This window comes from Cherax quadricarinatus, chromosome 61 (genome assembly GCF_038502225.1).
Source record: "Cherax quadricarinatus isolate ZL_2023a chromosome 61, ASM3850222v1, whole genome shotgun sequence".
NCBI classification, from domain to species: domain Eukaryota; kingdom Metazoa; phylum Arthropoda; class Malacostraca; order Decapoda; family Parastacidae; genus Cherax; species Cherax quadricarinatus.
In genome coordinates, this window is record NC_091352.1 from 13512735 (window position 1) to 13535908 (window position 23174).

At 37.0% G+C, this 23174-nt stretch overlaps 1 protein-coding gene across 1 annotated transcript in view; it reads left to right on the forward strand.

The window, feature by feature from the left end:
• The window catches only part of LOC128699329 (SWI/SNF-related matrix-associated actin-dependent regulator of chromatin subfamily E member 1), a 146771-nt gene that overhangs the window by 19964 nt on the left and 103633 nt on the right, over nt 1-23174 (forward strand). The window contains exons 2-3 of the mRNA XM_070098243.1: nt 156-234; nt 19761-19805. Of these exons, the coding sequence (XP_069954344.1) occupies nt 156-234; nt 19761-19805 (124 nt within the window). The remainder of the gene's footprint in view (nt 1-155; nt 235-19760; nt 19806-23174) is intronic.

The window sequence follows — 23174 nt, forward strand, 5'->3', positions numbered from 1 at the left end:
TTTAAAGAAACATTTAATTTTACTCATTGGCTATCAAATATTACTTTGTTATTCACATTGGTTTGTGTGTGATCTTCCTGTGTTAGGTTTTATGCTTAAATTGAGTGTGGATAAAAAGTCATGATTCATTTGTAAAGTGAAACACGCTTTTTCAGCCTGGCCTCAGGATGTCTCTGCCAACCAATTACCGGCAAGTAGCCATGATGGGTCCAACCCCAACACCAGGCCCCACACGTAAGTTTTTTTTAGGTGCTATATTCCTAATATGTGTTTAGATAATCTACTTTAGAATATGATAAAATAATGTCAGGAATTATTGTTAGGTAGTGAGGCTGGTTTTTATTTTCCTTATGGAAATTATGGTAATTGAAGTGGACTTGTAATAGGAATTTTCAGCTATGTTCATGATAGTTTGAGTTGCCTCAATTTGAATAGAATGAAGAGAGATCATAAAAAAAGTAGGTTTTATGAGTTCCAGGATATGGTAAGAATGAAAATCAAATTCTAAAAGATGACATTTGTAGTGAGAGTCTTAAATGATTATTGAAAAAATTAAGACAAAATTTTACTCACTGTAGTAAATATAGTGAAATTTATGACAAGGTCCCTGCAGCTAAGTGCAGCAAATTGTTTTTGTGATTAAGTTAGATTAGGTTTAATACTCATTAACATTTTGAAGACTAGCCAATTAATTTTTTCCTTTTAATATGTTGGTAATTATAATTTCAATTGAGGGTATTATGGTTTCCTAATGGAGAAAATCAGAACATTTTTACAAGATGTCAGACCCAAATATTATCTACTTGACTCTATTGTTATACTGTAGTTGATTCACTGGAGTAAATATCTGGGCTTAAGTACCTCATGATTAAGGCTTTAATTTCACTAGACCAATTACACTTTCTTGAAGGAAAATAATCAGATCCTGAAAGATAATTGTGAAAGTTAACAGTGAAACAGGTGAGATATCTGTGGCTTGATTGACTGAAAGAGGATTGCAGCCTTTGTAATTTTAGGCTTAAAATAGCAGCTAATATCCAGACTGTGATGAGTGGGTATTCCATTTGTTTTTCTGTGTAGCTAATATTCGGATTAACATTAATATGTAAGGAGTAAATATTTTACTTACAAATAATAAGTGTGAACAAGAGGGTTGAGATTTTTAAAAGGGAGTGAATGAGAGTTAATGGTAGCCCTGCTTTGGTTAGAGACTGGTAATATGACATAAAAAAAACAGTAATGCAGTCATTGTCAAAAGTTAAGTAACATGCCTGAAGCATTATCAGCCTCAAAGCAGACTCTTAACAGTTTGGAGTCTTAGGCATGAAGCCCATGTAGTAGGTCTTACTTGTTGACTTAAGTCTTAAGAAATACTTATATACTCTATTAGGAAACAAAATGAATGATTAAAGATCAGGATGGAAGGAGTGGGGAGAAAGTAATATACTCGGGTAATATACAGGTACTTATGAGTCAATTTATCAGTAGATGGTCTATGAAGGATGAGGTAAAGAGTAAATGAGAAACAGAAGTTGCAGGCATATTAAGCTTAGTGTCTGTGGGAGGGAAGAAGTTTGTTGGTGGATGTGTAAATAGGCATTGCATCGAAGGGCTATTCTGCATAATGGTGGTGATATTTCTGTATGTGTTAAGCATGGTCTTCATGTGCTTCATTGAGCAGGGTGACAGGTGGATGACATGTCCTGTCCAAGATCACTGTGTAGCATGAATATTTTATAAGGACTAAGAAAGGAAAAATGAAGACTGGTGGTACGACAAGTAATCTGGGAGTGTAACTGAAAGAAAGAGGAGGAGAGTATTTTTGACATGCTTTAATAGTGCAGAAAGAATAATGGAAGAAAGATTGATTAAGATTGTGCATAAAAAATGAGGTGAATGAAAGCACAGTAAAATTGTAGATGATATTCGAGGAAGTGTTGGAAGGAGGGCATGAACACCGGTAGGCAAGTATGAGCATAGTAATATCTGTAGAAGTGGGTTGATATTGGACAGATAGAGATGGTAAATATGCTTCGTTCTTTGATTCACACTGCCTTGGTGAGAAAGGGCAGAATTAAAAAAGAAAATTGTAGATCTGAATACGTATTAGGAGAGTCAAGTGTGTAATTGTGTTTGTGTCAGTACATCTGTAGGCATTTTTGTTTTTTTTTAAGCAGTGCTATTGTTTTGATATAATGAAGCCACAGGACCATTCTTTAGATAAGGATTACCCTGTGAGCACATATTGTGTTATATTTAATGGCAAATTATTTAGTACAATTGTAGCAGATTGAGAGATGAGAAAAGTAGTTTTGGGAGCTATGAAACAATTCATTTTATGATAGTTGAATTGGGTTGTGTTACCAAGATTCCAATGAACGGGAATAATTAATTACCATAAGTCGTCAGGGAGTTGGGAAGTGTAGAACTCATTGAAAATGGGAATATTTTCTATGGAGCTGAAGTTTGGAAATGAGAATTATAAGCGTAATGAATGATTAGGCATTCTGTATACTTAGTATTGTAATTCATGAATTGGATAAATGACAGGAATTTTCATGTGTAAAATGGCAAACCTTAAAGACAGTGTAAATAATATTTGTCTCTTTTAGTAAATATTTTTTTATAAAAAAGACGAAACATTCTTTGTAAAATAGTTCTTTGCAGAGATTGTACTAAACTATACTTTCATCATGATAGCTTCAGCATCCAGACGAGTTGCAGCAGCACATATCTTTAGACGTTTGTCATTTTGTCTTAAAAATATCTTGCTCTGTTGATAAATTGTTTATAGTGTCAAGAGATAAAATATAATATCTTACTCTACTAAGTAATTATACATTTATTTAATCATGCTGATTGTAAATTAGTAATTATTAAAAAAATTGTATATTGCATATTCTGTAATACCATTATAACAAATTTGACAAGAACAAACTTGCATCGTATTTCATGTTATGATTTGTGTAATTAGTACTAAAACTTCATAGCTAATTGAGTCCAGTTAATTACTTGGTAATCTTAGGTATTTATATTTCTCTCAATTAACTAATAATCAAAGATTATGGAGTAGGCCTCGCAACTAAAACCCTAGAGTGTGCCTTTCTAGAAATCGTAGGTGTAATATAGTGAGTACCGTCCTAGTCCCTCCCCCTACCCATTATACACCAAGATTCCCCAGGTTAGTGGTTTTATGTCATTAATTTCAACTGCTTTCCTTGAGCCCATCCCCTTAGACCTGACAAAGTGCAATTTTTCTAAGCATATAAATCACTGATGCTAAGTTACTAACATCTTAAGGGCAATTTTTGATGGTGTGAACAACATCCATAGCAGATAAGTTCTTAGTTGTGAACATTTATTACAGTATTTTCAAATTAAAGTATACGGTACTTGTATTTAGATAGTAATTTACAGTAGAAGCTTAGTCATATTGCCAAACAAACTAAATTCAACCTCTCGATAAAAAAAAATACCGTAGTAGATCTTTTTCAGTTTCTACTGTGTATTCTTTGTTAAGAGCATTAATCTCTTGGCAATCATTCTGGTTATTCATATTTTTTGGCAGAAAAGAAAATAAGATTACTTGATCATGAGGTTAATAATTCAGAAGTTTCATATTAATGGTACTAGTAAACCACCTCAACAACCCTTCCTCAGCCCTCTGGACAACAGTTTTGGGATTACCAAAACTGTTGTCCAGAGGGCTGAGGAAGGGTTGTTGAGGTGGTTCGGACATGTAGAGAGAATGGAGCGAAACAGAATGACTTCAAGAGTGTATCAGTCTGTAGTGGAAGGAAGGCGGGGTAGGGGTCGGCCTAGGAAAGGTTGGAGGGAGGGGGTAAAGGAGGTTTTGTGTGTGCGGGGCTTGGACTTCCAGCAGGCGTGCGTGAGCGTGTTTGATAGGAGTGAATGGAGACGAATGGTTTTTAATACTTGATGTGCTGTTGGAGTGTGAGCAAAGTAACATTTATGAAGGGGTTCAGGGAAACCGGCAGGCCGGACTTGAGTCCTGGAGATGGGAAGTACAGTGCCTGCACTCTGAAGGAGGGGTGTTAATGTTGCAGTTTAAAAACTGTAGTGTAAAGCACCCTTCTGGCAAGACAGTGATGGAGTGAATGATGGTGAAAGTTTTTCTTTTTTGGGCCACCTTGCCTTGGTGGGAATCGGCCAGTGTGATAATAAAAAAATAATAGTAAATCAGTATATTAGCTGGTTCAAATTAAGCATTGTGACACTTATATTGAGCAGTCATCTTGGGTCTTGTGCACCAGTTTTTTTTTTTTTTCTTTTATTCACCTATTTCCCACCATGGCTGGGTGACCCAAAGAAGGAGAGTACTCTACATTCACTATTCCATCATTCATTCCCTTGTTGTTTTTCCAGAAGCAAATGGACATAGCAAATTCAAATAAGCCAGAGAATTATAACAGCCCCACCCAGTATTTCGTGCAAGATTTCAGTTTTTATGTTTTCCTTGAATCTCCTCATAGTTATTTCTTTGCTCACCTTCCAACAGCATGTTTGATCCCTTTTTTTCCTCAGAAAATTTTTTTATCCACTGTGATTTAACATGCTTACATTGTCTTCTGGATGCTTGAGTCCCTTTAAAAATGCTTCTTCCAACTCTTTATGTGGTACCCCCTACACTTTCACCTACATTAAAGTGTATTCTCTCTTGGTCATCTTATTTTACTCCTTCTTTCAACAAACCGGCCATATCCCACTAAGGCAGGGTGGCCCAAAAGGAAAAACGAAAGTTTCTTTTTAAATTTAGTAATACAATAGGGTCCCACTTATATGGCAGGTTAGGTTCCAGGCTACCGCCGTAAAGTGGAACACCCTTTTTTTCCCTTTATAAATGCATACAAATACATGTACTAGATAACAAGTTTACACCAACATATATTAAGTTAGCAATAGAACTAGGCATCAAAAAAACAATAAAAAAGTACAATACACACATAGTGCTCTCATTACTTTCCTTAAAATATTTATAGTCTTAATCTAGGGTGTGACAAGTAGCATTTATTGTAAGAAATCAAGTGTGGTATGTATGGTAGTCAGCCGGGCTAACATACCAGGCCACCCCACCTACACATAATATTCTATTACAGGTCCTCCATCACAAATCCGGCATCATTGGGACCTGTAGTGTGCCGAATTACAGAGTGGTTAGGTTAGAATACACTTAATAAAATTAACCAACTTGACTTACACAGTTCATTGAACATCGGCAAAAATCGAACATTTCCGCTACTTTGAGCTCAATTTCAAGGTACTTTTCGTCATGAAAGCAATCAAAATCATGTCTATTTCTGTAATATATCTTCCATTCTATCAAATGAGCCCAAAAAAAATGAGAATACAACCATAAAAACCATACGAAAATGTACTGCAAAGAGGCGGCTAATGGCTGAGAAGTGAACTCCCTTATTTATCGTCCGTCTTTTTTATTTTTGTTGTACGTTAAGAAGCATCTTTCCATCATACATTGCCCAAGTTTCAATGAGATAGCCCAACAAACAACCGAGAAAAAAAATATTTACCAAGAATCATATATGGCAAGCCCAAGCCAGGTACTGGAAATAAGTCACTTTGTCTGACTTTTCTGATATATCCCAGGTTCTCTATACATACGCTGCTATGTGTGATAATCTATGTAACTGTATTTGTGTATACCTGAATAAACTTATTTACTTCTAGTCTGTCAACTGAGTACAAGAAACCGCCCATTCACTTATTTCAACTACCCAATAAAGTGGTCAGAAATTGGCAATTTGGCCGATTTCACACAAATTTCAACAGATGCCAATTTCAAAATAGGATCCAGAATAAACAATGCAGACATTCCTGGCACTAAAATAACATTTTCTCTGTTCATTAGTCACGTCTCCAGGCCCCTCTTATGTTACTCTTGCTTACCATTTGGAATTTTTATTCACAAAAAAATAGAAGATTTACTGTTATGCAGACTACTGCATTATTGTAATAATTGTATAAATAATGTCAAGCCATTATTGACTCCGTATTGGACTGGCAGGCGGACAGGTATTGGACGGTGATGTCATATGTTTACTCTTGAGCTTCTCTAAAGAATAGAACATTTTCGCTACTGTGAGCGCAATTTCAAGGTACTTTTCGTCATGAAAGCAATCAAAATCATATCTATTTCTGTAATATATCTTTCATTCTATCAAATGAGACCGAAAAAATGAGAATATAACCATAACAACCATACAAAAATATACCGCTAAGCAGCCGCTAATGGCTGAGAAGTGAACTCCGCTATTTATGGTCTGAGTTCTTTCATTTTTGGTGTATATGAAGAAGTATCTTTCCATCATACATTGCCCAAGTTTGAATAAGATAACCCAACAAACAACAGAGAATATAATAATAATAATAATAATAATAATAATAATATCTTTATTTACTACACGTACATGTACAAGGTATACAGGCCTAGCTGACATCAGTGACATACTGCTCTACAGAAAGGCACTTGTTATGCTGAGTATTTCAAGAAAATTAGGTCAGTGTCCCAGGATAACACCCACACTAGTCGACTAACACCCAGGTACCCATTTACTGATGGGTTAACATAGACAACAGTTGTAAAGAAACACGCCTAATGTTTCGACCCTGGCTGGGAATCGAATATTTACCAAAAATCATATATGGCTAACCCAAGCCAGGTACTAAAAATAAGCCACGTTGACTTTTTTTGGGTTATCCCAGGTTCTCTACACATATGCTGCTGTGTGTGATAATCTATAGAGAGAAAATAATTTTTTTGTTTCAGGTTTATGGTGCAGTACGAGTGTACATGTATATCACAGTTAGCCCTGTGCTACACTCCGTTTTCTCTAATATAAACCTCCAAGACAGGGATAGGAAAATGGTATTTGTATACCATATCCTCTTCATACCTCCGTCGAACTGCTCGATGTTATGCCAAATATTATTTATTCTGGAGTATTTAACATGTTTTATGTTATTTATATTGTTTCTTATGTCATATTAGATCAATTGTGATAGGCAAATAAGCTGTAGTGTTGATATTAGCGTAATAATAAAGCATATTCTCCTTCATGAGACTGAGCTCATGGGAACCAAACAGTACCAGCAGGTTGGTGTGGCGACCCTGGAAATTTGAAATTATACTAGCCAAAATTAGTGCCGAATAACTGAAGGAACCCAATAACTGATTGCTGGATTTGTGATGGTGGACCTGTACATTTAAGCATCCCAGAGCAATAAAATGCATATACAGTTTACTCATTACTTACCTTAAAATATTTGTAGTCTTAATCTAGGGTGAGATGAATAGTATTTATTGTAAGAAATCAAGTGTCGTATGTATGGTAGTCAGCCAGGCTAACATACCAGGCCACCCCACCTACACATAATATTCTATTACATTTAAGCATCCCAGAGCGATAAAATGCATATACAGTTCACTCATTACTTACCTTAAAATATTTGTAGTCTTAATGTAGGGTCAGGGGTGAGTAAATGAGATGAAACGAATAAATGAGAGAGAGAGAGAGAGAATGAGTACATGAGGGAGGACAGGCGCAGAGTTATGTAAACAAACCAGGCGAACGTAAGTTTTGTAAACAAAGTGTACACGTCTGGTTTGTGTGCAAGTTACATTGTGTACAAGTTGTCTCTACATTGATACGGTAGAATAAATAAAGAAGAACACTCCCATTCTCATGTAACACCATTTTTAGAAGAAATGACGCTCTGAGTGAAGGCAATGGAAATAAGTCACTCTGACTTTTTTGGGTTATCCCAGGTTCTCTACACATATGCTGTTATGTATGATAATCTATGTAACTGTATTTGTGTATACCTGAATAAACTTACATACAAAAGGAATAATTTTCTACAGTTACCCTCAGTAACACATTTTCTCTTATGTTAGATTAGAGAAAATGTTATTCTTGCTGTCACTTGTACAAGTTATCTGGCTACGACATCTCATATTTATGTTTATTTATTCTATTGTGGGGTGTATTTATCATCTTTATATGTTATGTATCATGTTTATTATATAATTTTGAAAAAAAATCATGGATGGATTAATGAAAATGTGTATATTAACGTAATATACGACATTTAATGAGACTCGGTGATTATTATTATTATCATTTCTAATATGGCTTCACTTGTGCAAGTTGTCTGCTACCACATCTCATATTTATGTTTATTTATTATACTGTGGTGTGTATTTATCATATTTATATGTTATACATCGTGTTTATTATATAATTTTGAAAAAATATCGTAGCTGGATTAATGAAAATGTGTATATTAACGTAATATACAACATTTAAATGAGACTCGGTGATTATTATTATCATTACTAATATGACGTCTTGAGACATAAGACACCTGCACGCCAACACAGTATGTAAGTTTATTTAAGTACAGGTATACATAAGTATAATTATCAGAGTATATATAAAATATGAAATAACTTTTAAAAACACTTGAAATTTTGGAGTTTCCAGACTAATGGAGAGACTTAGTGCTTATGAATCTCACGGAGAATGTAAACAAACCAGGTTGGGCGCGGTGACCGTATTAGAAAGTCAGGTGGGGGGAGCCATATAGCGAGTTTTGTTCATAATTTGAAATGACCGTATTAGCGAAACGCCGTAAAGCGAAATGCTGTAAAGCAGGGCCCTACTGTATATATAGAAGAAGGGGTTACTACCCCTAGCTCCCGGCATTTTAGTCGCCCCTTACAACATTCATGGCTTTTAGAGGAAGAATTCTGTTCCACTTCCCCATGGAGATAAGAGGAAATAAACAAGAACAAGAACTAGTAAGAAAATAGAAGGAAACCCAGAGGGGTGTGTGTATGTATATGCTTATGCTGTGGACCCTTGGTTTTTGTGTTTAATCCGTTCCAGAGCCATCGGCCAAAACCAAAACCATTTTCCCCATAAGAAATAATGTAAATGGAATTAATCCGTTCCAGACACCCAGAAGTATCAACAAAAAAAAATTTTTTCCCTTAAATATATATTTACATGCACAAAAGAATGAACATTAAACATGACACTTACCTTTATTGAAGGCTGTTATTGCTGGAAAGAAGGCAGGGAGGAAGGAAGAGGGAAGATAGGTTATTGTTTGTAAGGGGAATCCCCTTCATAAGGACTCTAGGTACCAAGTCCTTATCTGGGGTCACTTCCTTCCTTTGTTTTTTACTGTCACTATGACCAGCTTGAGAGTCACTGGACCCCTGTTGCACAAAATATCTGTCCAGAAAGGTCTGTTTCTGGCGTCTCTTTAAGATTTGCCTAAAATGTGACATGACATTGTCATTGTAAAAGTCACCAGCATGGATTGCAACAGCTTTCTTAGGGTGATGTTTCTCCACAAATGAATGGACTTTAGTCCACATTGCACAAATCTCCTTAATCTTTGAAGAAGGCACCTACTTCCATCTCTCTTCCTCCTCCTCTGAAGCTGTGGTCTATTGCTGTTGCAGATGAAGCTCTTGCAGCTCATCAGTGGTTAGCTCTTCATTGTGGTCCTCCACCAACACTTCCACATCCTCCAAACTCGCATCCAAAACCATGGAATTCCCCAATGCCACAATTGATTGCACAACAGGTGTAGGGTCGACAGGGTCAGCCACAAACCCTTCAAAATCCTTCTTTTGGAAACAGTCTGGCCACAGTTTTCTCCAAGCAGAGTTCATCGTCCTGGAAGTCATTCCCTGCCCAGCCTTTTCTACAAGGCCTATGCAGTGGAAGATATTGAAGTGATTCTTCCAGAACTCTCTTAGGGTCAATTCAGAGTCTGAGGTTATGTCAAAGCACCTTTAAAACATTGCTTTGGTGTACAGTTTTTTGAAGTTTGCAGTGATCTGCTGGTCCATGGGCTGGAGGAGAGGAGTGGTGCTAGGAGGCAAAAACTTCACTGTTACAAAACTGATTTCCTTAGACAATTGGTCTTCCAAGTCTGGAGGATGAGCAGGAGCATTGTCCATTAGCAGGAGGCACTGGAGTGGCAATTTCTTATCCAGGAGGTATTCTTTCACACTGGGGCCAAACACTTCATTAAAGTCGGCCAAAACCAAAATCGGCAATAACCAAGATCGACAAAAACCAAGGGTCCACTGTACATGTATGTGTAGTGTGACCTAAGTGTAAACAAAAGTAGTGAAATGTATCTGAAATCTTGCATGTTAATGAGACAGAAAAAAGGCACCAGCAATCCTACCATCATGTAAAACTATTACAGGCTTCCGTTTTACACTCACTTGGCAAGATGGTAGTATCTCCCTGGGTAGTTGTTGTCTACCAGCCTACTAACTAGATTTATTTTGTTCCATCCCATATAAATAATTATCAGACACTCTTAACAGTGCTTCATCTGCTCTTTGAATTTTTCCTTGCATATCACCACACCATCTTCTGATTTCTTCACCTCTTATTCTGTGCATAATATTCATACCATATATTGATTGCTAATACATCTCCACTTTCTCTAGCCTACTCATAGCATCAACATTCAAAGACCATGCCTCGCACTCATACAGAAGTGTTAGCATCACTAAGATTTTCTATACTCTGGTACATTTCACTTTTGCATTCACTAATAAATTTCTTTCCACTAATGCATCAGCACTCCAGTTATCTTATGTCCCTTATCTATTCTGTGATTTACTTCCTTTCATCTGGACACACTCCCTGATACCTAAATACATTCACATCCTCCATGGTCTACACTCTATGTAATTTCCATTCTCTCATTTTTTTTTTTCAACAAGTCGGCCGTCTCCCACCGAGGCAGGGTGACCCAAAAAGAAAGAAAATCTCCAAAAAGAAAATACTTTCATCATCATTCAACACTTTCACCTCACTCACACATAATCACTGTTTTTGCAGTGGCACCCAGATACAACAGCAAAAAAAGGCATAATATACTGTGACTGGAATGATACTCAAATAACCTGCACATAGAAGAGATTAGCTTACAACAACGTTTCAGTCTGACTTAGACCATTTACAAAGTCACACTAATGAAAAGGAGAGAAAGAGGGGTATATATAGGCAGGAGTTGGTAGTAGTAATGGAGGTAGAAGGTAGTAGTAAGTAGTAGTGGGGAAGGTAGTAAGGAGGAGGAGGAGCCAGTCAAATACTAAGAAAGAGGAGCACTGCAGGGAAACTAGGTGCCCACAGAGGGTAAGAGCAAGAACAGAGAAGGGGGGGGGGAAATAAATAAATAATGAAGGAACAAATACACAAGGCAGAAGAAAGACAACCAAAAGGGGAAGAGGGAGAAGAAGAAAAAAGGAGGAATCAGGTTAAGACAGGTGTTTCTGAAGTTTGGAGCATTTTACAATGTAGTGGGAAAGGAAGGCATCTACAAAGATGAAGTCAGAACTAAGATTCATACAAGGAAAGTTGTGTATTAGGGAGGATTCAACCAGATAACGACTGTTGAAGTTGGAAGTAGGGAAGAAAGTTTTAGCAGAAGACCAGTCAGTAGCATGGCTGTGATCTCTTGACGTGACAGAAAAGAGCATTGTTAGTGTCAGCAAGCCTAACACTACTTTTGTGCTCCCTAAGTCTGTCAGAAAGAGATCAACCAGTTTCTCCAAAGTATTGAAGGTGACAGGAGGAACAAGAAATAGAGTAGACACCAGGAGCATCTGTAGAGGGAGGAGAGGTCTGAACGAGATTAGTGCGAAGAGTGTTAGTCTAGCAGAAAGTAAGATTGATGTCTAAGGAAGTGAGAGAGTTGTTGAGATTAGAAAGACTGGAAATGTAGGGAAAGCAGAGGGCAGAAGGAGTAGAGAGTTTGGGAGAGAAGAAATTACGTTTAGCATGTGAGAAGGCAGAGTTGATGAAATGGGAAGAGTAGCCGAGACGGGAAAATGAATTATGAAGAGTGGAAATTTCTGATTGAAGGACTGAGGATGACAAATGAAGAGAGCACGGAGAAAGAGGGAGATAAGAACACTTTTCTTGACAGAGGGAGCATGATAAGAAAAGTAGTGAATGTATATGCCACTGTGCATAGGCTTGTGGTAAACGGAAAAGGCAAAACCTGTATCCAAGTGGTGGACATGGACATCAAGGAAAGGAAGCAAGGAATTAGATTCCCATTCAGCTTTAAACTTAATGGAAGGGGCAAGATTATTAAGAGCATCAAGAAATGGTCGGAAGAGACTAGAGTCATAAGGCCACAGAGCAAAGATGTCATCTACATAGCGAAGCCAGAGTGAAGGGCGCGCATTGATAGTAGGAAGAAGAAGATTAGCAAGGACAGGAGAAAGAGGAGAGCCCATAGCGACACCGAAGGTTTGAAAATATTATTTCCCTTGGAAAGAAAAGGAATTAGAGTCCACACAGAGGCAGATAAGATCAAGAAAGACATCAGTAGGTATAGGGAGATGAAGAAACCCTTCATCGGCCTTTTCTCTAAGAAAATCAAGGACATCATCGAGAGGAACATTGGTGAAGAGGGACTCAATGTCAAGACTAAGCATCTTACAGGTCGGGAGAGAGCGAACCCGTTTAGTGAAGTCTTGAGAATGATGGAGGTGGGCAGGAGAAAAAGTACCAAGAAAGAGAGTGAGAGTTTTGGCCAGCCAAGAAGCAAGAGAATAAGAGAATCTCTAAAGGGTAAGATAGGACATAGAGGAATATCAGGTTTATGAGTTTTGTGAAGGTCGTAGAAATAGGGCAGAGAGGGACAGATGACACGAAAACGTTGAACAAGATCAAAGTCAGGAGGACAGAGGTCAGAGAGAGTCCTTAATTTCTTGTTGAAAGTTCTCTTGATGCGATCAAGAGGGTTGGAAACGAGAGGAGTGTATGTATGCGAGTCAGAGACCAAGACATCAGCTTTACGGAGGTAATCTTCACAGTCAAGGATAACTGCCGAATTACCTTCGTCAGAAGATAGTATGACAATGTTAGTGTTGGATTTAAGAGAAGAAAGGACAGTTTACAAAGTGTGACTTTGTAAATGGTCCAAGCCAGACCGAAATGTTGTCGTAAGCTCTTCTCTTTTATGTGCAGGTTATTTGTGTATTGTGTACAGATACACCAGTTTAGAAGCATATATAACACACACCTCCAAACTGCCAATATCCCAAACCCCTCCTTTAAAGTGCAGGCATTGTACTTCCCATTTTCAGTACTCAAGTCTGGCTATATAAAAATAACCCGTTTCCGTGAATCCCTTCACTAAATATTACCCTGCTCACACTCCAACAGCTCATCAGGTTCCAAAAACCATTCGTCTCCATTCACTCCTATCTAACACGCTCACGCACGCTTGCTGGAAGTCCAAGCCCCTCGCCCACAAAACCCCCCTCTACCCCTTTCCTCCAAACCTTTTCGAGGACGACCCCTACCCCACCTTCCTTCCCCTACAGAATTATACGCTCTCCAAGGCATTCTACTTTGATCCATTTTCTCTAAATGACCAAACCACCTCAACAACCCCTCTTCAGCCCTCTGACTAATACTTTTATTAACTCCACATCTTCTCCTAATTTCCACACTCCAAATTTTCTGCATGATATTTACACCACACGTTGCATTTAGACAGGATATCTCACTACCTCCAGCCACCTCCTCGCTGCAGCATTTGCAATCCAAGCTTCACACCCATATAAGAGTGTTGGTACCACTATACTTTCATACATTCCCTTCTTTGCCTCCATAGATAACATTTTTTGTTTCCACATATCCCTCAGTGCACCACTCACCTTTTTTCCTTGCTTAATTCTATGGTTAACCTCATCCTTCATAAACCCATCTGCTGACACTCCACTCCCAAATATCTGAAAACATTCTCTTCTTCCATACTCCTTCTCTCTAATGTGATATCTAATTTTTATTTATCTAAATCATTTGATACCCTCATCACCTTAATCTTATCTATGTTCACTTTCAACTTTCTACTTTTACACACCCTCCCAAACTTGTCCACTAACCTTTGCAACTTTTCTTTAGAATCTCCCATAAGCACAGTATCATCAGCAAAAAGTAACTGTGTCAACTCCCATTTTGTATTTCATTCCCCATAATTTAATCCCACCCCTCTCCCGAACACCCTAGCATTTACTTCTTTTACAATGCCATTTATAAATATATTAAACAACCATGGTGATATTACGCATCCCTGTCTAAGACCTACTTTTACCAGGAAGTAATCATCCCCTCTCCTATGCACCCTAACCTGGGCCTCACTATCCTCATAAAACCTCTTTACTACCTAATCCGTATACTTGCAACATCTGCCACATTGCTCCCCTATCCACTCTATCATATGCCTTTTCTAAATCCATAAATGCAATGAAAACTTCCCTAACTTTATCTAAATAATGTTCAAATACATGCTCCAATGTAAACACTTGATCTACACATCCCCTACCCACTCTAAAGTCTCTTTGCTCATCTGCAATCCTACTCTCTGTCTTAGCTCTAATTCTTTCAGTAATAACCCTACCGTACACTTTTCCTGGAATACTCAGTAAACTTATAATTTTTACAATCTCTTTTGTCCCCCTTTCCTTTATATAAAGGAACTATACATGCTCTCTGCCAGTCCCTACATACCTTCCCATCTTTCATACATTTATTAAACAAAAATACCAACCACTTCAACACTATATTCCCCCCGCTTTTAACATTTCTGTCATGATAACGTCAATTCCAGCTGCTTTACCCCTTTCATTCTATGTAATACCTCACACACCTCCCCCACACTCACATCTTGCTCTTCTTCACCACTAAAAGATGTTATGTCTCCCTGGCCATTGCATGAAATTACCACCTCCCTTTCTTTGTCAACATTTAAAAGTTCCTCAAAATATTCCCGCCAACTACCCAATACCTCCAGCTCCCCATCAACTAACACCCTACTCTGTTTTTAACTGACAAATCCATTCTTTCCCTAGGCTTTCTTAACTTGTTTATCTCACTCCAAAATTTTTCCTTCTCTGCAAAATTTCTTGACAGTGCCTCTCCTGCTCTATCATCTGCTCTCCTTTTGCACTCTCTCACCACTCTCTTCACCTTTCTTTTACTCTCCATATACTCTGCTCTTATAATACTTCTGCTTTGTAAAAACCTTCCATAAGCTACCTTTTTCTCTCTTATCACACCCTTTACTTCATCATTCCACCAATCACTCCTCTTTCCTCCTGCACCCACCCTCCCATAGCCACAAACTTCTGCCCCACATTCTAATACTGCATTTTTAAAACTATTCCAACCCTCTTCAACCTCCCCACTACTCATACTTACACTATCCCACCTTTCTGCCAATAGTTGTTTATATCTCACCCTTCCTCCTCCCTTAGTTTATACACGTTCACCTCTCTCTTACTTGCTGTTGCCGTTTTTCTTTTTTCCCATCTACCTCTTACTCTAACTGTAGCTACAACTAAATAATGATCCAATATATATCAGTTGCCCCTCTATAAACATGTACATCTTGAAGCCTACCCATCAACCTTTTATCCACCTATACATAATCTAACAAACTACTTACATTACATGCTACATCATGCCTTGTATACTTATTTATCCTCTTTTTCATAAAATATGTATTACTTATTACCAAACCTCTTTCTACACATAGCTCAATTAAAAGCTCCCCATTTTCATTTACCCCTGGCATCCCAAATTTACCTACTACTCCCTCCACAACATTTTTACCCACTAGCATTGAGATCCCCAACCCCAAGTATTCTCTCACTTAGTCGAAACTCCCCACTCACTCAATATTTTCCAAAATCTCTCTCTCCTCTACACTTCTGTCTTCTCCAGGTGCATAAATGCTTACTGTAACCCACTTTTCACATCCAACCCATATTTTACACCACATAATCCTTGAATTTATACATTCATATTCCCTATTTTCCTGCTATTCCTTATCCTTCAACATTATTGCTACTCCTCCTAGCTCTAATTCTGTTAGAAACCCCTGACCTAATCCCATTTATTTCTCTCCAATGAAACTCTCCTTCCTCCTTCAGCTTTTTTTTCACTTAGAGCCAGGACATCCAGCTGCTTCTCATTCATAACATCCTTTAGGACTGAAGAAGCCACTCGTGGCGAAACGTTTCCTTTAATAAATGTCCTGAACTGTACATAAGTGTCTTTTTTCACATCTTGTCAGTATCACCATACCATTTCCTCTTTGACAGTTTTCTTCTTTTTCTTTTTGGTAGGCTATATGGGAAAAGGGGTTACTAGCCCATTGTTCTCAGAATTTTAGTTGACTTTTACAACATGCATGGCTTACAGAGGAAAGATTCTAATTCCACTTTCCCATGGATATGAAAGGAAAAGCAATAAGAACAAGAACTATTAAGATAAAATCAAATAAACGTGTATGTGTATGTGTAGTGTGACCTAAGTGTAAGTAGAAGTAGCAAGATGTACTTGAAATTTTGCATGTTTATGAGGCAGAAAAAAGACACCAGCAATCCTACCATCATGTAAAACAAATACAGGCTTCCTTTTTACGCTCACTTGGTAGGACGGTAGTACCTCCCAGAATGGTTGCTGTCTTATGCAGAGTATATTATACACATATACATATATATTATATACAGAGTATATTAAACAGATACACCCACCTGTTTTTTGCATATTATGCTTTGTCCCATACATCCCTGCTGCTTTTCCTGTTCACTGCCTCACTAACTTCTTCCACCCTCACCTCTTGCTGTTATCACTTCCCAACAGATCTTACTTTACCCTGCCCTATGGATGAAATCACCACCACCCTTTCATCATTTTCACCATCATCCTTAAACAGCTCCTCAAAATGTTATCTCCATCTTTTCCATACATCCAACAACCCATTCAACATCTCTCCAAATCCTCTTATTCCTTAGGATTCTTTCGTCTTTTTTTCATCTCCATAAAATTTACTTCTGATCAAAATACGTACACTGGTAATGATTATCCATCCATTCTCTATTTTTTTTCACACTCACACTATCTCTTATTACTATATCTCTCTATCTCTATCTATATCTTTATGTAGGTTTTTGAATTAAAGGAAACTGTATTAACTCTGAATGAAACAAAGTTGAGAGAGGTTGGAGTGTTGGGGGTGGGTGTATGTAGGATTAAGTTGGGTATTTCTGAGAGGATGAGAACTAAAGGAGTAGAAGTACTGTAATACTATTTGAATAATTGTGAAAAGAGAGAGATGGTATATATATTTATGTTAAAATTAAAGAATTGTGTGGATTTGAATAAAAGTGGCATGTGAGAAGTTGTTTAGAGAAAGAGAGAGAACGAGAAAGAATGAGGAGGGGGAACATGATTGAAGTGTGTAAGTGGAAGATGGATATAAAAAAAGGAGATACAAATAAGGTTCTGAAGATATTCCTTCAAGAAAGAACTCAAAATAATGGATTCAAATTGGATAAGTTTCAATTTAAAAAGGATATAGGAAAGTATTAGTTTGGAAAGAGAGTAGTCGATGAGTGGAACAGTCTGCCTAGTAGGGTCATTGAAGGTAAAAACCCTGGGTAACTTCAAATATAGGTTAGGTTAGGATGGATGAAGTGGGAGAGGCAGTGGGTAGGTTGATAAAGGGTTTTAACAGCTGGGATAGATAAGATTAAGATTGAGTTACCGATAGCAGGTAAGGATGTAGTTTTGGAATGGTTGATTTGTCTAGTATGTACATTGCAGAATTGAAGGTACCCCATAATTGGCAGAAGGCATGTATAAGGGAAAAAGGAAACATGAGAGAGGGCAAGTCTGTTGAGTATACTGGGTAATGTATATGGTAGAATCATTATAAAGAGAGTTAGGGGTTGAGATAAAATTATGGATGCAAAGCACCCATGGAGGCTTAGGAAGCAAAGGCTGTGTGCAACATTTGTCTACAGTACATGTACTTAGACAAGAGTAAGGAGTTGTCTGTTGGTTTAGAAAAGGCATTGGATAGGGTAGATAGGAAAGCAATGTGGCAGGAAATGACAGAAAAATGATAGGATAAATTGTGAGAATCTTCAAACGAAGAAAAACAATACTTGCGATGGTTCATTTCAAATCATTTGTGCTTTCAACTCGTATGCTGTTAAGTGCTCGTAGTGCTTTCCAAGGCAGGAGAGATAGCAGGGCTTGAAAATATACACATGTGTACTGCAAACTTAGAATCAATGTCTAAACTAATCAGAATGCCTCCAAGCTCTTAAAATATACTCTCTGGAATGGAGAAGAGAGTGATATTAAACCTAATAATGAAGTGGTTTTGCAACAGAAAAAATAAGCAAATTCAAACAAGGGAGAAAAATGCAGGTGTGAGGGAGATCTGAGCTATGAAGCTCAAGTTGCCATACTTCATGGGGCTCTGAGCCTAACTTACAGATGCAGAAGACAATATCTGCACACTCCCACAAACAGATGGCACATTAAGGAATCAGTTTCGTCACTAACCCAGAATTTGGCTGTGGTGGCACATAGGTTCTTCTTCCACTCAATGCTTTGTATTTGCTATACAATACAGTATGTGGAAAATACTTGAGGGTCTGGTCTTCAATCTGCACACTGCCTTACCTTACTGGGGTGAGAAATATGGGAGAAAGTGCAGAATAAATAAAGCAGGAGTGCCATAGACACAATTAGAGATACTACATCAGTGTCTTTGGTTCAAGACTTTTCATACTGTTAATAGCAGATATCAGAAATACTGTATTGCTAGAACAGAGATAAAAGTTTTCAAGTGGAAACTAGACCACTATTTCATGTAAGTGCCTGCACAGCTGTGTTGTGATGACTTGTTATAACTTTGTGTCCAAGTGTTTCTCACTTTTCATCTATCTACATATGTAAAAAATGTAATTAGTAGGACAATTAAGATTGCTTTAGAAAAAGTATTAACTAAGCTTCTACTGTGACTTACAACTGACAAATTGAAACTCACTTGAATGTTAGAAATACACATTAGTAGGTATTTTGTTGTTCACTCCTCATTCTGACATGTGTAGATACTGTACTAAAGTCACAAGTTGACTTTCATTGCAGCTAATACGGACTTTGCCATTTTGCTTACATGTCATCAGTTATCATGTTTTCAAGTTTTTCAATAATTTGTAGAAAATTAAAACCAGTTGCCCATTGCTTTGTGTGTAGAGGTGTCTTTAAGGATGACAATACTTGCTTTAAAATGTAATCACTTTTTTCAACATTTGCATGATATGGAATTATATTTTACAAGGTACTGCAGACTTCACATGTTTTTTAAATGAAAGCCCACAAAGTGCAAAATAAAATGCATGGAATGGGTAAAATATTTAATGCATGGGGAAAGAAGACTTGAATCCAAGCAGGACAGAAGTATAGAAGTATGCTACTGCTATCCATGAATTAAGGGAGCCAGAGAGTTGAAAATGCTAAATAGATAATGGAAAGATGCATCTGAAAATGACTATTCTGGTTAATGTTTCTATTTGAATAAGAAGTTAGTTTACTCAGAATATCTAATGCTTGCATGATATACTATTTCAGTTGCTTCTAATTTGCTTAGCACTATATGCATTATAATTAACAAATTACTGATTACATCATGATTCAGCTGTCCTGCAACTATATTCCAAGTTTGATCTACATAAAAGTCAGGCATATTTTTCCTGATTTGTGGATGTAATGTATGTGAAATCTTGCACCCTTGCCCATCTTGCCTTATTTATGTTGCGAGCTTATTTATACTATTGACCGCTTGCCTGTCTGTTCCTGTAGATGTTTACATGCCCGCGTCACCAATGATGAGCAACATACTCAAAGGTTAGTTGGTTTCCTCTAAGTTTGACTTCATTAGTTCCATGTGAGTATAACAGCAGGATTTTCAAATATTTTCTTGTTTTAAGTAACAATTAATAGGTGTGTGTGTGCTTGTAATTATGATCAGTGATTGAAATCGTTTCTGAAAAAAGTTCAGAACTGTTTTCTATATTTTATATAAATAATCACTTTGCAATATTTGATTTGTGAAATAACATTTAAACATCAGTTATGGACAAGGCATCAGCTTGCATTCTGGATGCCTGATCCAATTTGAAACAAATGTGTGATTGATGTTTGTAATATGCTTGAAGGCTTTTATAACAGGTGTTAACATTTAAGGTAACTTAATTTTGAAAGGTCTTATATTTTTCTTTGCTTAAGATTTAAATTGGGTCATTTATATAATTAATGGTTTTTGCAGCTCATTGAGGTATTGTCATGTGTGAAGTAAAAAGTAAGACAAAAAATATTTGTAATTATGTATTCATAGACACAGGAGTATAGCTAAGTTCATGTAGTTGTACTGATGGTTCTAATTAAGCCATGTTAATAGCTATACTCAGCAATTATTCAAGGGGGCTGTCTTGATACTGGTGAAGGGCTCCAGATCCCAAGGAATTGAAGATAACCCTTGCTTTCCTTGGGCCAAGCCCAACTATAGTGGAACCTTGGTGTTCGAATGAGCTGGAGTCCGAACAGTTCTGTTAAAAAATTGACCTGTTTTTTTGAAAGTTTTTTCTGGAGTCTGAGCACGCCGGCTTGTTTAAAATTCAATTGTAAAAAACTTTACACAAAAGCCCCGTTTCAAAAGTACTTTGAAGTGATCTCTGACACTGACCTAACTCTCAGAGACCTTTGGAATCAGTTCAACATTCTTCATTGTGTGAGGTTGATAAAGCCTTGGAAATACTGTTTCGGACATTGAACTTTTCGCAGTTCGAACACCACCTAGGAACCAATCAAGTTCAAACACTGAGGTTCCACTCTGCCTCCTAATTCTTAGTTGCTGTTTGACTTACTTTCAAAGACTAATGATGTGATACTAGTGCTTCTAGTCTGTTTATTTTTGCCAGAGTTCTGTCTCCTTTGTGCATAGGAGCTATATCTGCACTTTTCAAGGCCTTCAGGTTTTCACCTTTATCTAAGACCATTCTCGAAAGAATACTGAGTGCTCATTCTAGTGGTACAGTATGTTGCTCACGTTCCATGAATCAAGCCCTGTTGCCTCATGTGTTTTTTGTTTCCTTTGCAGATTCAAGGGGATTTGTGCTTATGTCAGATATATGATTAGTAGGGTGGGCAGAGGTAAAGAGAAAACTATCTGGATCCTCAGCCCCAGGTGTTTAGTGAATTGCTGAACATTGATTGACACCAGTCTTTCAAAATTTTGCTCATTTCTATTTTGTCATCAGTGTTTGAACCTCTGTGTGTAGTAGGTCATTTCTAGAGGAAGTTTTTTTGGCTTGGAATTTGTACATGTGTAGAAATATTTAGGATTTTTTACCATTTAGCAAATGGCTTTCTGTTCCTTTTGTGCTTTTTCTGTCTGGTATGAATGTTTTAGTTTCTACTTTATATCAATAATCTTCCAGTGTAGATCATTTTACTTCGTTATACACAGTATTTTCAGTAATTCTTTTCTTCTCATTCTTCTATGTTCACTTTTAATACCTGATCTGGTAAGCTGTCTCATAAGAGCATATTTTATTCAGACCTTGTATTCTTTTTTACAGTATGTCTTTCCATGCACTGGAAAAACATTCCTAGGGAATGTCTGATAGTTCTTTGTTTATTTTGTCCCAGTTAATTCTCTTGCTCATGGAAGTTAAATTTTTTAATCATCCCTTTATGTTGGTTATCTCTCAGGTTCTGTATGCATTGACTTATGTTCATACTGCAGCGAAATTGTGATCAAAGTACAGTATGTTGTATGATTAATTCCTCTTTGTTTGGAAGAATTAAGTTTTGTGTATTTTTTGTTTCTAGTAGGTTCTAGTTTCTTTTGGCTCAAAGCTAACTTTTACAGAGCCCCAATAGCTCTCTGGTGTAGTAAACCCTCATTTAAGTGGGCTTAGGAAATGCAGGACAAAATCTGCTGGCTCAGTTAATTTGTAAACAATGGACAATGTCTGCTGGTCACAGAAATGTCTGCTATTGTTACTGTCACAGCAAAATATTTCACCTCCATCCATCACAATCTTCTTTACTAGTCTCCCACTCCCCTGCATTAGTCTGTTAAATCATGGATTTACTATATCTAGTTAAGTAATGTTGTCTACCATCTTCCACTCAGCATTTGGATGAGCAATTTAAAAACAGAGACATGTCAATGAGTATGTCTATTTTGGACAGGTATCATCAGCTAATGAAAACCAAAAATTAAGTGGTCAGATGCAGTCAAAATGGAATACCTTTGAGAAGCTTATGAATTTAAAATTTACATACAGTACATTCATATGAGAGTGAGTATACAGTACTGTATTTGATTGGCTCTATTCTTGTTCTGATGCTCAGATGTGAAACAGGGAGATTGAATTCAGTAATGATACAATAACTCCAGAGATTGTGAACAAGGTTGGAAAGATGCATATTGTATTGGGTATAGCTCAAGGAGATCAAAAGAAATGAAATATGACTCATAGAATCTCAATAATACGATTGTAAACAACTTGTGGAATGGGCACGATTTGAATCCACACTAGTAATATTGTATGAAATTAAATATCAGTACAGTGATGTACTGTTTGTATTAGTGTCTTCTAATATTTTTTTAAATCAGATATTGAATATGATACAGTCTGGCTCTGCTCCTTTAACTAAAAACAGGTAATTTTTCACACATGGAACATATTGCAGCAGTGTTTTAGTACTGAAAAATAAACAGTACATAGGTAAGTACAGTGGACCCCCGGTTTATGATATTATTTCATTCCAGAAGTATGTTCAGGTGCCATTACTGAACGAATTTGTTCCCATAAGGAATATTGTGAATTAGATTAGTCCATTTCAAACCCCCAAACATACACGTACAAACGCACTTACATAAATACACTTACATAATTGGTCGCATTGGGAGCTGATCGTAAAGCGGGGATCCACTGTATATTAAAATTTGGAAAACCTAATACTTATTAATTAATTAAATAAATCTTTAAAAGTGGTACATTATATCGATTATTTAATGGTAATACAGTATTATAAAAAGAGGTTTTTATTTTAATACATTACTTGTTTTAAAGCGAAATAAGACCTGGTAATCATTAAACTACTGATTTCATTAAAATATCTTAGGCTATTTAAAGCGCAGTAATTCTAAAGACTTAGAAAGACGTACATGAAAAACATGAGTGTATATAGGCTGAGTGAGGA